The sequence below is a fragment of the Amphiura filiformis genome, chromosome 15 (assembly GCF_039555335.1).
Source record: "Amphiura filiformis chromosome 15, Afil_fr2py, whole genome shotgun sequence".
Taxonomy (NCBI): domain Eukaryota; kingdom Metazoa; phylum Echinodermata; class Ophiuroidea; order Amphilepidida; family Amphiuridae; genus Amphiura; species Amphiura filiformis.
In genome coordinates this window covers 43,202,784-43,218,854 of record NC_092642.1, presented here as the reverse complement: position 1 = coordinate 43,218,854, position 16,071 = coordinate 43,202,784, and the positions used below count along the sequence as shown (strand labels likewise).

At 39.9% G+C, this 16,071-nt stretch overlaps 2 protein-coding genes across 2 annotated transcripts in view; one reads left to right on the top strand and one right to left on the bottom strand.

Annotated features, from left to right (window-relative positions):
* The window catches only part of LOC140171682 (uncharacterized), a 29,448-nt gene that overhangs the window by 11,930 nt on the left and 1,447 nt on the right, over positions 1-16,071 (top strand). Inside the window, exons 8-12 of the mRNA XM_072194975.1 lie at positions 549-964; positions 2,227-2,543; positions 3,847-3,966; positions 5,288-5,426; positions 5,710-5,755. Of these exons, the coding sequence (XP_072051076.1) occupies positions 549-964; positions 2,227-2,543; positions 3,847-3,966; positions 5,288-5,426; positions 5,710-5,755 (1,038 nt within the window). The remainder of the gene's footprint in view (positions 1-548; positions 965-2,226; positions 2,544-3,846; positions 3,967-5,287; positions 5,427-5,709; positions 5,756-16,071) is intronic.
* On the bottom strand, positions 8,657-9,940 carry LOC140170977 (uncharacterized). Its single transcript, XM_072194166.1, has one exon. The coding sequence runs from the start codon at positions 9,938-9,940 to the stop codon at positions 8,657-8,659; it is 1,284 nt and encodes a 427-aa protein (XP_072050267.1).

Sequence of the window (16,071 nt, the reverse complement as noted above, 5' to 3'; positions counted from 1 at the left end):
CAACAACAACAACAACAACAATAAAAAGACATTATATGGAAAACATAGTTATATCTTCTTGATCTTTCCAAAGCCTTTGACCATGATTGAAAAGAGTCATCAAGATCGGTAGAGTAAACTCTGTAGACAAGGCTCTTGGTATCTGTTACTGAAATTGCACTTACTTGTATACGTTTCACCAACACCTGTTGTCTTTATCAACACTTGATGGGTAGTAACTGCTATTGGCAACCGACGCAAGAAGTAGTTTCAGCACTGATATTAGAGTTGTCAAATGTTTTTTCTTCAAGGGATTGTCTTGAAACAGGGATCAAGCAAATCCCTCGATTTTTGTGTGTAAAAGCGCTATAGAAATGTCCTTATGTAAGTAAAGTTTCTCGTGTACACAGCGGTTTAGTCTGATCCAAAGATATATTTTCTAGGTACTACCTCACTGTTTCTGTCTGTGTTGGTTGGAGTACATGTCAATCGATCTCTTTCCCCGTTTTGGTCTCCAAATGTATATTTAAAATTCATGTTAAAGATTAATATTTATTTTGCTAAAATAGGTACAGCAAACATCTGATCACTGGAAAACCATTTAAGATGAAGAAAGGACTAACTACATCCGCAAATGTACCATCTCTGGACATGCATCAAACGGACGGAGTATTCTCACCAATCATTACCATCTGCTACATTGATTCTTTAGGAGGTGAAGTAGAAATTGTAGGCACAATAGGTCGACTGATTGTTCCTCCAAACGCAATTCCACCAAACACCGTGATCAAGTTTAAAGTTACTTTGGATGTAAAAGAAGATTACCCTCAGTTGGAAGACAAGGAAACTATAGCGGGACCTTGTGTGGTAGTTGAGTCTTTTCCGCAGCAGAAGTTCCTTAAACCAATCCATTTGGTGTTACCTCACTATGTTAATCATCAATCGAATGAGAATTTCACAGTCTGGTATCAAACAACAGAGGCAGGTATGTTGCCGTTTCGAATTGGTGTGAAAGTGTACAGTAAAGATTCGCCTAAGATTTGCCTTTGGTTAATTTCATGTACAAATAGAGAACTCCCTCCTTTGAAATTCTAAAAAGAATGAATGTTCCGTGCCCTTGTTTGTTGGTGGGAATTTTACGGGAGGACATTTTTTGTTGTGCCTAAAAATCCAGTTCTGTCAAGTAGCGTTATTAGGAGAATCTGCACGGTATTACGTTTTTTCGAGATAACATTTTATACTGCATTGCTTTGGTGTATGTTTAATTTCAAGCATCCCAAAATTGCCAAAATGGATCTAAATATTTTTGTCGGTATAGGCTATGCAAATATTCAATATTTGTTCACACCACTTTAGCTTTAGCCATAGAAGCTCACGAAGCCGCTGATTGTCAGAAGGCATTTTGTAACAGTATACCCACCTGCTGGGCCTAATTCTTATCTTTCATATTTTATTCCCTGACACCACTTTTCCAGCTTCCATGTAACCACTACCAAAGCCATGTACGATCTTATAATATGAAATTGTTGGGTTTTTAACCTGATTTTTGGCATATTTGTAATGTTTACACATGTCCCAAATTACACCTAAATGGAATCAGCTGTGGTTGTGGTTTATCAGGTATACAGAGCAATTTTGACATGTCATTCAAATGCCTATAGCTTCGTGGAATAAGTAGCATCGTGCCCAATCAAAGTTGGCAGAACAAAGTTCTCTATCTAAAAAAAAAAAAAAAATAATTACTCCTTATGTTATGAGATCTTTTCTATACATTAAATTTTCGAACTGAAATAGCAAAATGAAACCCAGTTTTGTTCTACAAATTTTGATACCTCACTTGTCATATCCAAAACTCTATTACCATGGTGACCCGTCGAATGAAAAAAGAGGCAGGTTCAAAAGCTGCACTAAAACCCAAAGCTGGTGTTTTTTGTTGCTAGAATACCTGGTCATTCTTGCCTGGTCATGTAGAGAATGTAATTATCACGCATGGCTTTAGGTTACCTTGGCAACACATTTTGGGCTATTAAGTCAAATGCGGTATCAACCTTTGCAGAATAAAATCTGATTCAGTTTTAAAATCTCATATCAAAGGGGTCATTACTTTTTGTGATGTGCTTATATAGCAGAACATGATACTGAAATTAATTTTTACAGTGCAAGTGGGTTTAGATCTTGAATGTAGAGAATATTTCGAGAAATGTAGAAACTTGTCGACCCAGTGTAACAGTATTTTATTCATTTTAGATTATTCATCGGTAGTTACAGTCAGCGGGCAATGGAAGAGAATCTACGACAGGGGGATTACTCTTGAGAACAGAGCCGAAGTCGATGTGAAGAGTAACCAGATCAAAATATCAATGACCCATTTGAGTGGTAAATGGGTTGCAGGGGTCAAGAGTTCACGAGTTCGACATACCATATTGGCCTTCTGCACCCATCATGCAAAGAGTACGAATAAACGCCAGGAGCGGACTGTACTCTTTTGGAAGAAGAAGAATCCAGATTTGTTCGCTGGTGCTACAGACGTGAGAGTGTATTCAGTTCGAGAAGACAAGATCTCGGTAAGCAACCATGGCAATATATACTCTAAAAGACTTGTACAGTCATGAAAACGTGTTTGTGTTGGATATGGCTTATTACCAATGATACACAATTCACACAAACTTTAAAAAGGGAGATTAATTGGGACTGTTTGCTGCACGGATCTGTTTGTCAAGTTAGTCCAGTACATACCAGGGTTTAATGTGCATCCTCCAGGACTCTACCAAACAAACCTTTTTAGCTTCCTTTTATGGTCCTATAACACATTCAAGATGTTAATAAAAAACAAATCCCGGCACTTCGGCCATATTCACGGTTAAAAGTTAACACTGTGGTCAAATTTAAAAGTTGCGCAACTCTGGTTAACAAGCACGCCAAATTATTCCTGTCATTGCAATAATTCAGAAAAAGTATAGTTTGACCTACCTGTGACATACCGTTCTTGAGTTACAAGCAAAGATTTCAACGCAAATGGTCTCAAATTGCTCGTCATGTAAAAACAAGTCAAACAAGTAATCATTTGCACTGTCTAACATGCTTGGTTATGACAAAATTGGCCAATAAAGTTTAATCCCCATTACAACCTATTGACCACAACCTATTTTGTGATACAACTATTTGACCACTGTGTTGACATTATTTTAACCTTGAATATGGCCGGAGTGCTGGGAATTATTTTTGTTAACATTTTGAACGTGTTATAGGACCATAAAAGGAAGCTAAAAAGTTGGTTTGGTAGAGTCCTGGGGGGGATGCACATTAAACCCTGGTATGAACTGGACTAAGTTATTGAGTATTGTACAACAGTACGGCCCCAATCGTGCTATGGTGTTTCAGTTCGAGGTAAGGCACTTGTATTTCAAGTTGTACATCACCCGCGTACAAGGACTTTGAAAAGTACCCCTTTTCATGTGTGCAGTTTTAAGAAATCAAGTAACATCTGTGTGATTAAAGGTTATCTTTTGTCTTATTTTTGCTGTCTTTGACACCCTAAACGGGAACGCATGTATTTAGCTTTTAGTCACACTGAGATTCATGTCTAGACTATAACAGTTTCTCAGACAGCGCGGTGCTCAGTCCTTTGTGAGTGGAGTTTATCAACGTCTTCTTTCATCATCATACTGTAGAAGAGGTTCCTTGAGTGGCCCAAGAGGAGATCTCTAGTAGTGCACTGTTATTTTGTTCACGATCTGGTCATTCCTAGGCCATGAGCCATTTTTACCATAAAAATTATTGTTAAATTCATAAATGTATTGCGAGGGATTGAACCTGCGGCTATTCAACATGCTTAATACGTGTCCTTCTTTCAACCTTATTATTTAGGAAGTTGTTACCACAGAGGATAGTACGGGATTCAGAGAATGTTCTACTCGTCTTATACATTTCATAGAAGGCAACAAAAATGATCTTTGCATTCATATCAAGGAACTTTCACAGCATCATGTAAGTTAAAGATCTTATCTGCAGAATAAATTATAATGAAGTCACTTTTAATGTATTAATTAATTAGATTAATTAATTAAATAATTTTGAATAATTCTAGATAACAATTCCATGTTTGCTTATAATGACTACTTAGCCTTAGTGCTTGCCAGCGTGCGTCACACCTTTAGTAGCAACAAATCAATAATTGTATTGCAATGTATTCTCCTTGTTTGTGTGGCATCTGAAAATACTGGTTTTAAATCACTGAATATTACCACAATACATTCGCACGGCATCGGTTTTTAGTAAATATTGGCCCTATCTGATTGTAACTTTCAGCTTCGAGGGCGCACTGCCATTTTTTGTGTTAACGGTTCAGTGCGTTAAAGCAAGAAAAGTCGCAGGGCAACCTATGTTGAGTTTTTGATCATTTGGCATCTAAATCATTTAGTTTCACCTGATATTGGTGGCGTTTAAATGTGCGAGTTCTGAATAAGAGAAAATCCACCCGATGTTTTCCCATTACTGTGTAATAGATAATTAGTGATATGTTGGCCAGGTGTTAACAGGTATCGTTATTTGTATGTGATGCACACATCTAGCCACTTGAGCCCGGCCGACGTCACAAAACGAGTTTGAAAATAGTCACTCCAAACATTCAAAAGGGTGGTCTGACGTATATTTTAAAATATGAAGGGGTGGGTGTAATATAGTACTAACCCTCCCCCTTTTTCGGTGCACTTGTTACTGGTTTCAAATCAGTTGCAGTTAAAACATATAGATTGGACAACTACTTAATCCATTTTTATAAAAAGTAATCCTTATATTGTACTTATTAAAATAATGTGTACTTTTTGCACCAATATGAACTTATTGGCATGATTACAGCTATGTTATGTTCCCTGTTTTTCTTCATAAAAGAAATGTGGGTTAGCACTATATTGCTACCGACTTTAAACCTGGGGTCCTAGATTTTCTATGAACAACAATTTTGATCTGGATCATTGAGAACGTGTTTCTTACATCAACAACGACTAGATTCGATATTTTTTTTCAAAGAAATATCCATAAGTAGTTCTAGAAACTAGTGTGGAATTCTTGGGGCAAAAAGGTCCTAATCCACTAATTTACAAGTGACTGGTTTGTGTGTAAAAACTGTACGAATGATTTCAACAAAACAGTTAGTCTGTTGAAGAAATCCTATACTTTATGCTTGTATACTTTACTTATGGAAATTCTCATGTACTTGGTCAAAAACAACTTATCGCGAAACCAGTAACATGTGTTTTAGGTGGGTTATGACTTTATTACACCCACCCCTTCATATCATTTTTTATAGAATATTCCATATACCGTGCTGAAGACAGGCGGAAGTTTGTCAAGATGTCATTTTACAATTCCCACGAAACTGATGAAGATAACACTGAAGCAAACACCGTCTTTTACAACATTAGTCCTTGAATGTGCTATGGACTCAGGTAATGTTTTACTTCAAATATAGTCGTCCACTTGTTTTTACCATCTTTATGTTTTTGATAATTCCTAGACACATATGCTGACAGCTTTTATCAGCTACATGTTTTTCAACAATAAAATGATTTTCACTTTTTTTTAACATCACGATTTTTCTAAGAGTGTAATAAAGGTCATCTACTCAGTCTAAGATTGTACTATAAATGACATATAAATTAATTACTTGATACTTGTATAATATTTGTATTTTATTAATAGAAATCATTCCCCAATATTTTTCTACTATAGGTTGCGGAGCAACAGCTCGTTCGTCAAGTGTCAAGAGTGATACGAGGTAAGAAATTATAACTAGACATAGCTGTGGTCTAAGACCACGAACACAGCCGTGTTGTGACCCCTTAATGACATTTGACCCCAAAATATATGAAACCCCATAGGCATTGGCTAATGTCAATGCATGGGTGCAGGTGGCATCAATTTGCTATGTTATTTGTGGCAGAAGGGACATTTTGAAGGTTTTTCGTCTCAGGCCGGAAGTGACCCCTTAATGATCTTTGATCCCAAATAAAAAAAACACATATGAATTGGGTAACCACAATTCATGTGTGAATTCTGTCCTACTTTTTTTCTTAGCTAATACATTTTTTTGAATGTATTTCGTTTTATACCGGAAGTGACCCCTTAATGACCTTTGACCCCAAATCTGTGAGGACCCCATAGACACTGGGTAATAACAATGCGTGTGTGCAAGTGGCGTCATTATCCTACGTAATTTGTGGGAGAAGTAGCATTTTTAGTTGAAATCACGTTTTTGACCCCTGTGACCTCTGCGTGATCTTTGACCCCACGAGTTTTATGTGACATGTAGGGATACGGTCAATAATTGTTGTGACCAAGTTAGGTCAAAATCGATGTACGTATGTGAGTACTAGAGCAAATGTAATGGTCGACAGAAGAAGGAGAAGAAACTAGACTTAGCTGTGGTCTAAGACCACGAACACAGCCGTGTTGTGACCCCTTATTGACCTTTGACCCCAAAATTTATGAAAACGCCCATAGACATTGGCTAATATCAATGCATGGGTGCACGTGGCACCACTTTGCTGTTATATGTGGCAGAAGGGGCATTTTGAAGGTTTTTTGTCTCAGACCGGAAGTGACCCCTTAATGATCTTTGACCCCAAATAAAAATAATACCACATGTGTGAACATACCGTTACTGTCCTACGTTTTTCTTAGCTAATAAATTTTTTTGAATGTATTTCGTTTTATACCGGAAGTGACCCCTTAATGACCTTTGACCCCACATCTGTGAGGATCCTATAGACACTGGGTAATAACAATGCATGTGTGCAAGTGGCGTCACTGTCCTACGTAATTTGTGGGAGAAGAAGCATTTTAAAGGTATTTCGTTTTATACCGTTACTGTTCTGGTTCTGGTTCTGGTTCTGGTTCAACTTCGCGGTCAAAGGTCTATGCGCATTTAAAGGCATCGCGTCGCGAAAAGAGCTAATTAATGAAGATTATTTTTGAACATTTCGCCGCTGGTCGCTGTCACTGTCGTCTCGTCGAGGTCATTCCAGTCAGTCCTGTGGAAGTAGCTGAATGTGTGTACATCCTTCCTGTTCAGCTCCCTTTTGAGTTTCCTGCTGTTTCCTCTTGTTTTCAATCCCGCTGTGCCACCACGATGAACATAGTCTTCCGCTCTGATTCCAATTTCCCCATTCATGACCCTATACATGAGCTGGAGTCTGACGTCTCTTCTTCTGTCTTGTAACGCTTCCCATCCCAGCTCTCTGGTCATTTCAGTGACACTGCTGAGTTGCTTGTAGTCATTCATACAGAATCTTGCTGCCTTTCTCTGTACCGCCTCGATGGCTACGATGTCCTTCTTTTTGTACGGGTCCCATGAGCATCCAGCGTATTCCAGGATTGGTCTTACCAGCGTTCTATAAGCTGTCTCTTTCATTTCTCTCGGGCAAAACCACAAGTTACGCTTGAGGAAACCTAGAAACTTGTTGGCTTTGGATGTCAACTTCTGGTATTGAGCCTTCCAGCTCATCTTGCTATCAATTTTAACACCAAGGTATGGGTGAGAGTCTACCTCTTGTAGCGGTTATCCACAGAAGTTGTAACTTCTGTCGGGCGCTTCTTTCTTAGTTGATAGCTTCATGACTGAACACTTGGCTGGGTTGAATGACATCTCCCATTCCTCTTGCCACTTTTCCAACTGATGTACATCTTTCTGTAGCATGTCCATCTCTAAGGGTCTTCCCAGATGTATATATGACGCAGTCATCTGCAAATAATCTAGCAGTACTCCTGATGTTGTTTGGCAGGTCATTTATGAATAACAGGAACAATAGGGGGCCTAGAACTGTGCCCTGAGGTACACTAGAAAGCACCTCCTTGGTGCCGATGCCATGCCGTTGCATACCACCTTCTGAGTTCTTTCAGTCAAGAAGTGTCTAATCCATTTCAGCAGAGATCCTCTGATACCATGGTGGTCAAGTTTGCCAAGGAGTCTCTCGTGCGGGACCTTGTCAAATGCTTTGGTAAAATCTAGGATGGCCCTATGAACTGTCTCATTGTTCTCCATACGTCTAGTAAGGTCATGAGTGGTTAACACTAGTTGAGTGACAGTGGAGTGCTTGGCTCTGAACCATGTTGGTTGTCCACCAAAATATTGTGTTTCTCCAGGTGTTTCATAACATGTGAGTGGATTATGTGCTCCAGAATTTTACTCACTACACTTGTGAGAGCTACGCCTCTGTAGTTACCACGATTGTCTCTAGCCCCTTTCTTGAAAATAGCACAAATATTTGCCTCTCTCCATTGATTGTGTAGAGTTCCTTCCTCAAACGACTGTTGAAAGATGTCTGTGAGAACAGGGGTTATCTTTTCAGCACACATTCTGAGAATCCATGGTGGTATACCATCTGGGCCAGGGGCCTTGTTTGGTTTCAGGTTGTTAATCTGCTTCAGCACGCCCTCGTCACCAATCCGGAGATCTGGAATGTCAGGGATGCTACTTCTTCCCAGTGATGGTATTCGGCTTGTGTCTTCTTTGGTGAATACACCTGCAAACTGGTTACTAAGGGCTTCAGCCTTACCAAGATCATCACTGATTATTTTATTGTTGACTTTCAGATCAGCTACTCCTGTATCTTCCTGGCGGATCTTCTTTATGAAGGACCAAAAGGCCTTTGGATTTTCCTCCATAGAAAGTGTTAGCTTACCCACCACGTACTCTCTTTTGGCGTGGTTCAACTCTCTTTTTAATAGTTCTACAGAACTCTTTGTATTCTTCCCAGTCTTTCTGGTCGCCAGTTCTTTTGGCTTTACTGTACATTCTACCCTTCTTCTTGCACATTCTTATGTGTGTTCTAGTAAACCAAGGAAGATTTCTTCTGTTGGATGACATTTTGGTTGGAACGTTCTCATCCATCACCTGCTTGATCTTACTATCAAACATGTCCCATTTTTCTTGGACAGTGAGGTTGACTTCATCACCAAAGATCTTCATGTCTTGCTTTATCTTCTCCACATCAGCCTTGTGCTTCAGGTAGATCTTGTGAGGAGGTTTCTTCTTTACTTGAGCAAATCCATTTAGCACCGATAGCACAGCCTCATGATCACTTAAACATGGTATGACTTCCACATTCTTGATGAAGGAAGAGTTGTTGGTGAGAACCAAATCAAGTATGCTGTTGAGTCTGGTTGGTTTGTCAACCACCTGGTCCAAGCCATGCTCTTGTACAGTCTGAAGCAGCCTCTCTGCAGTTATTTTGGATGCAGGATGATTTACTATCACTTTCTTGTTTACCCAGTCTATGTTTGGTTGATTTAAGTCACCCTGGATGACTACGTCCTTGAGTTTGGAGTGGTTGTTGATGGTTTCTAACATCACCGCTAGGTCTTCGACTGTTTCTATATCATCATGCTTGGGCTTATACAATGTTCCAAACAGTATAGGTCTTCTCCCCTGGATATTAAGTTGACACCAAAGCATCTCACTGTTTGTTTCCAGATCTTGCCTACGGTTTACTGGTAGGTCCTTCCTGTATGCAAAAAAGACACCACCATGTCTATCCGTCCCACTAGATCTATCTCTCCTGTGCAAAGCGTATCCATCTGGCAGACACTCAGCATTTTCTATTGAAGAATCTAGCCATGTCTCCGTCCCATGGATGAAGTCCGGTTGTAATTCATGAATCATGGCTTCCCATTCCGCACGCTTGTTCATGATGCTCTGGAAATTTATGTTCAGAGTAGTAAACAACATCTCTTTCCTCAAGCTCTTCTTGCTTGCGGGCTTCCTTTTATTTTTGGTACTGTCAGTTATGTCGTCGTCCCCACTCTTGTTGTCATTGTCGTAATCTTCAGTGTCGTCATCATTGTCAGTAGTCTCTCCTTCAGATGAAGAAAAATACGAGTTGGTGAAGCAAGTTATCTCACAGTGCGGACACAACCAGTTGAAAGATTTATTAGTGAGGGCATCATAAGTATCATTATCCATTCCAGCACAGGCACAGTGTGTCCATGCCCTGCATGCATTACCCTCCAGACCAGGCCCTCCTCACCAAACTTTACGTTGTCAACACACATGGTACAGGGAGATGTACACACTGGACAAGACCACTGTTTTCCATTTCTAATTTGGTTGACATCACCTCTTGATACACCACAACAGCTGGCATGGTAATCTTGGCTGCACTCACCACATGTAATCCATCTACGGTTATGACTTCCCTGTCTACCACACACATTACACTCCCTTGCTAGCTGGTTCCCTGGTTGATGGAGATTACCATTGTTGAAAATGGTTATGATGAAAAAGATTGAGTATTATAATGCTCTTACTACCCGCTGATAATGTACACCAAAAGGTTCAAACACTGCAACACAATTTATTTCACTAGTTCACAAAGTTCACGAAATTAACACCAAAAAACAGCTATGTTAAAAGGATGATGCACTGCGATTAAATATCTCCTGGCACGACATTTTAAAAACAGGATACATACACTAAACGAAAATCATTTAAAAATTGATAAAACGATGCAGGAAAATGTTCCGTCTACTTGGAACGCGCTTCACGAAATTTGGTGCAATATCCGAAACTTCACAGTAAACACTTTACTTCTGCTCGATGCCACTGCTTCAGGTTGCAAGGTTTAATGCACCAAACTGTCACTTCGCAGTAGATACTTTACTTCTGCTGGATGCTACTGCTTTAAGTCCACGATGTTAAATGCACTAAGCTGTCACCTCACAGTAAACACTTCACTTCTGCTTGATGCCACTGCTAAATTTCACAAGGTTAAATGCACTAAACTGTCACTCCACAGCAACACTTTAATTCTGCTGGATGCTACTGCTTTAAGTCCACGATGTTAAATGCACTAAGCTGTCACCTCACAGTAAACACTTCACTTCTGCTTGATGCCACTGCTTAAGTTCACAAGGTTAAATGCACTAAACTGTCACTCCACAGCAAACACTTTACTTCTGCTTGATGCCACTGCTTTAAGTAACTGTCGCTTCACAGAAGACACTTTACTTCAGCTCGATGCCACTGCTTATGTTCACAAGGTTAAATGCACCAAACTGTCGCTTCACAGAAGACACTTTACTTCAGCTCGATGCCACTGCTTAAGTTCACGAGGTTAAATGCACTCAACTTTCACTCCGCAGAAGACACTTTACTCCAGTTCGATGCCACTGCTTAAGTTCACAAGGTTAAATGCACTAAACTTTCACTCCACAGCAAACATTTACTTCTGCTGGATGCTACAGCTTTAAGTCCACGATGTTAAATGCACTAAGCTGTCACCTCACAGTAAACACTTCACTTCTGCTTGATGCCACTGCTTAAGTTCACAATGTTAAATGCACTAAACTGTCACTCCACAGCAAACACTTTACTTCTGCTTGATGCCACTGCTTTAAGTAACTGTCGCTTCACAGAAGACACTTTACTTCAGCTCGATGCCACTGCTTATGTTCACAAGGTTTAATGCACCAAACTGTCGCTTCACAGAAGACACTTTACTTCAGCTCGATGCCACTGCTTAAGTTCACGAGGTTAAATGCACTCAACTTTCACTCCGCAGAAGACACTTTACTTCAGTTCGATGCCACTGCTTAAGTTCACAAGGTTAAATGCACTAAACTGTCACTCCACAGCAACACTTTACTTCTGCTGGATGCTACAGCTTTAAGTCCACGATGTTAAATGCACTAAGCTGTCACCTCACAGTAAACACTTCACTTCTGCTTGATGCCACTGCTTAAGTTCACAAGGTTAAATGCACTAAACTGTCACTCCACAGCAAACGCTTTACTTCTGCTTGATGCCACTGCTTTAAGTAACTGTCGCTTCACAGAAGACACTTTACTTCAGCTCGATGCCACTGCTTATGTTCACAAGGTTAAATGCACTAAACTGTCACTTCACAGCAAACACTTCTACTTCAGTTTGAGTTCGCAGGGTTTAATGCACCAAACTGTCGCTTCACAGAAGACACTTTACTTCAGCTCGATGCCACTGCTTAAGTTCACGAGGTTAAATGCACACAACTTTCACTCCGCAGAAGACACTTTACTCCAGTTCGATGCCACTGCTTAAGTTCACGAGGTTAAATGCACTAAACTGTCACTCCACAGCAACACTTTACTTCTGCTGGATGCTACTGCTTTAAGTCCACGATGTTAAATGCACTAAGCTGTCACCTCACAGTAAACACTTCACTTCTGCTTGATGCCACTGCTTAAGTTCACAAGGTTAAATGCACTAAACTGTCACTCCACAGCAAACACTTTACTTCTGCTTGATGCCACTGTTTTAAGTAACTGTCGCTTCACAGAAGACACTTTACTTCAGCTCGATGCCACTGCTTATGTTCACAAGGTTAAATGCACTAAACTGTCACTTCACAGCAAACACTTCTACTTCCGTTTGAGTTCACAGGGTTTAATGCACCAAACTATCGCTTCACAGAAGACACTTTACTTCAGCTCGATGCCACTGCTTAAGTTCACGAGGTTAAATGCACTCAACTTTCACTCCGCAGAAGACACTTTACTTCAGTTCGGTGCCACTGCTTAATTGCACGAGGTTAAATGCACTAAACTGTCACTCCACAGCAACACTTTACTTCTGCTCGATGCCACTGCTTAAGTTCACGAGGTTAAATGCACTCAACTTTCACTCCGCAGAAGACACTTTACTTCAGTTCGATGCCACTGCTTAAGTTCACAAGGTTAAATGCACTAAACTGTCACTCCACAGCAACACTGTTCACGGTTGTTTGATGGGATCATTTATTAGTTTTTCAAACAAAACATCATGTTTAACCAAATTTTAGGCTTAAACAGCTAAAAGTGATATCGTGCTAATGTATACAGATGCTTTTGAGTCGTTCTCAACTTTAATTTCTCCTCTTTCACAAAATTATTCACTTTTATAGTATTTTTAAAGCTTTTTCGGATATAAAATGTATCTATTAATGCCAAAATTGGTGGGCTATTTAGTTACTGGAAATTACCCTTTCAAGCTTTTAATACAAATAATTCCTTTTATTGTTTGATAAAATATGTTTATAAAATTTCCTTGTTGCTTGTTTCACCTATTCCAGCTGTTTTAATGGCGGTATTAATCACCTATTCTAAATAAAGATGATTTAGGATAAATAGCGCCATCTATAGTTTGCATTTAGTTAATAATGAAGCCAATTCTATATACATCAAACAGCCGTGTGTTAAATGCACTAAGCTGTCACCTCACAGTAAACACTTCACTTCTGCTTGATGCCTCTGCTTAAGTTCACAAGGTTAAATGCACTCAAACTGTCACTCCACAGCAAACACTTTACTTCTGCTCGATGCCACTGCTTAAGTTCACAGGGTTAAATGCACCAAACTGTCGCTTCACAGAAGACACTTTACTTCAGCTCGATGCCACTGCTTAAGTTCACAAGGTTAAATGCACTAAACTGTCACTCCACAGCAACACTGTTCACGGTTGTTTGATGGGATCATTTATTAGTTTTTCAAACAAAACATCATGTTTAACCAAATTTTAGGCTTAAACAGCTAAAAGTGATATCGTGCTAATGTATACAGATGCTTTTGAGTCGTTCTCAACTTTAATTTCTCCTCTTTCACAAAATTATTCACTTTTATAGTATTTTTTAAAGCTTTTTCGGATATAAAATGTATCTATTAATGCCAAAATTGGTGGGCTATTTAGTTACTGGAAATTACCCTTTCAAGCTTTTAATACAAATAATTCCTTTTATTGTTTGATAAAATATGTTTATAAAATTTCCTTGTTGCTTGTTTCACCTATTCCAGCTGTTTTAATGGCGGTATTAATCACCTATTCTAAATAAAGATGATTTAGGATAAATAGCGCCATCTATAGTTTGCATTTAGTTAATAATGAAGCCAATTCTATATACATCAAACAGCCGTGTGTTAAATGCACTAAGCTGTCACCTCACAGTAAACACTTCACTTCTGCTTGATGCCTCTGCTTAAGTTCACAAGGTTAAATGCACTCAAACTGTCACTCCACAGCAAACACTTTACTTCTGCTCGATGCCACTGCTTAAGTTCACAGGGTTAAATGCACCAAACTGTCGCTTCACAGAAGACACTTTACTTCAGCTCGATGCCACTGCTTAAGTTCACGATGTTAAATGCACTAAACTGTCACTCCACAGCAACACTTTACTTCTGCTGGATGCTACAGCTTAAGTTCACAGGGTTAAATGCACCAAACTGTCGCTTCACAGAAGACACTTTACTTCAGCTCGATGCCACTGCTTAAGTTCACGAGGTTAAATGCACTCAACTTTCACTCCGCAGAAGACACTTTACTTCTGCTTGATGCCACTGCTTAAGTTCACAAGGTTAAATGCACTAAACTTTCACTCCACAGCAAACATTTACTTCTGCCCGATGCCACTGCTTAAGTTCACAAGTTTAAATGCACCAAACTGTCGCTTCACAGTAACACTTTACTTCTGCTCGACGCCACTGCTAAATTTCACAAGGTTAAATTGCACTATCACGGAACTAGTACTTCACAGTACGACACTTATTACTTCTACTCAATGCCACTGCAAAGTTCACGATGTTAATTACACTATCACGAGACTGTCACTTCACAATAGACACTTTGATTCTACTCGATGCCACTGCTAAAGTTCACGAGGTTAATTGTACTTCTCATTTAACATGAAATATTATAAACTCCTCTGCTGCTTGTCTTCTGCTAAAAGCTGCCACTGCTCGATGCCACTGCTAAAGGTCACGAGGTTAATTGCACTATCACGGAAATTTCACTTCACAGTAAACAGTGCACGTTACTATACTGCTCGATGCCACTGCTTAAGTTCACAAGATTAATTGCACTATCATGTAATTGACACTTCACTTCACAGTAAACAAGAAAACTTCATAACATATCTTACCACTGGATGTAACTGCAGACAGTTGCTATGACTTTGGTACTACACAAGAAAGAGTCATTCAATAAAAATTGCAACATCAAGCATTTAGCATCTTCATATAATAAATTAACTTCTTCTCTGCTGCTTATCTTGGATGTTGCACACGTGGCCACTGTTCGCTGCCACTGCTCGTTGCCACTGCTACAATTGTTTCTTTGTTCTCCTATGTTTTTCGTTTTATACCGGAAGTGACCCCTTAATGACCTTTGACCCCAAATCTGCGAGGACCCCATAGACACTGGATAATAACAATGCATGTGTGCAAGTGGTGTCACCGTCCTACGTAATCTGTGAGAGACGAAGCATTTTGAGTTGAAATCACGTTTTTAACCCCTATGACCCCTGCGTGATCTTTAACCCCACGAGTTTCATATGACATGTAGGGGCATGGTCAATGATGGTTGTGACCAAGTTAAGTCCAAATCGGTGTAAGCATGTGAGTGCTAGAGCAAATGTAATGGTCGGCAGAAAGAAAAAAAGAAGAAAGAACCTGTAAGAAAAAAGACACAGCCGTGACTAACGTCACAGCTGTGTAAGAACCTGTAAGAAAAAGAACACAGCGTGACTCACGGCACTGATGTAAACCACATTTCATACAGCGGCCCTAACATAACCAGTAAAGTGCTTTTCACATATAGGCGATTCGACAAGCGTACCTGAAGCGCGGATAGCTACGATTTCAAACTTTGTGTGCGTTTTTTTGACGTTTTTGGACTGTCCGGCACGATGCAATTTTGAAGTTAATATAAAAAGCAAAATGACCAGAACGTTGTGAAGTGTGGGAAAGCCAAAGTGGACTATACGACCCACACACAAACAGGCTTTGATATCGGCACCTGAGTCACGTCATCGTCGCCGCAATCCACCGTCAGCCGCCGTTCCTTGACGTCAGCCAATCCGCTGCCAGCCGTCTTACCTCCTTGTTTGTTGTCGGGCTCCGTCGAGACATCGTCACTCGCCGCCTAGACAACGTCCGATTTTGGACGCTAGACTCCGTTTCCTGCCGCAGCCATTCGTCACCTGCCGTCGTGTTGTCGCTGAAGGTCGTTCCCACTTGTCTTACTTTTCCCTTTTTGCCTTCGCTTTGCCGCCAAAATTTTGTGATTTTTACGTTCGCCGCCTTTCGCGG

Excerpts from the sequence above, each read along its gene's own strand:
- LOC140170977 (XM_072194166.1), bottom strand. The coding sequence starts at position 9,940 with ATGGATAATGATACTTATGATGCCCTCACTAATAAATCTTTCAACTGG.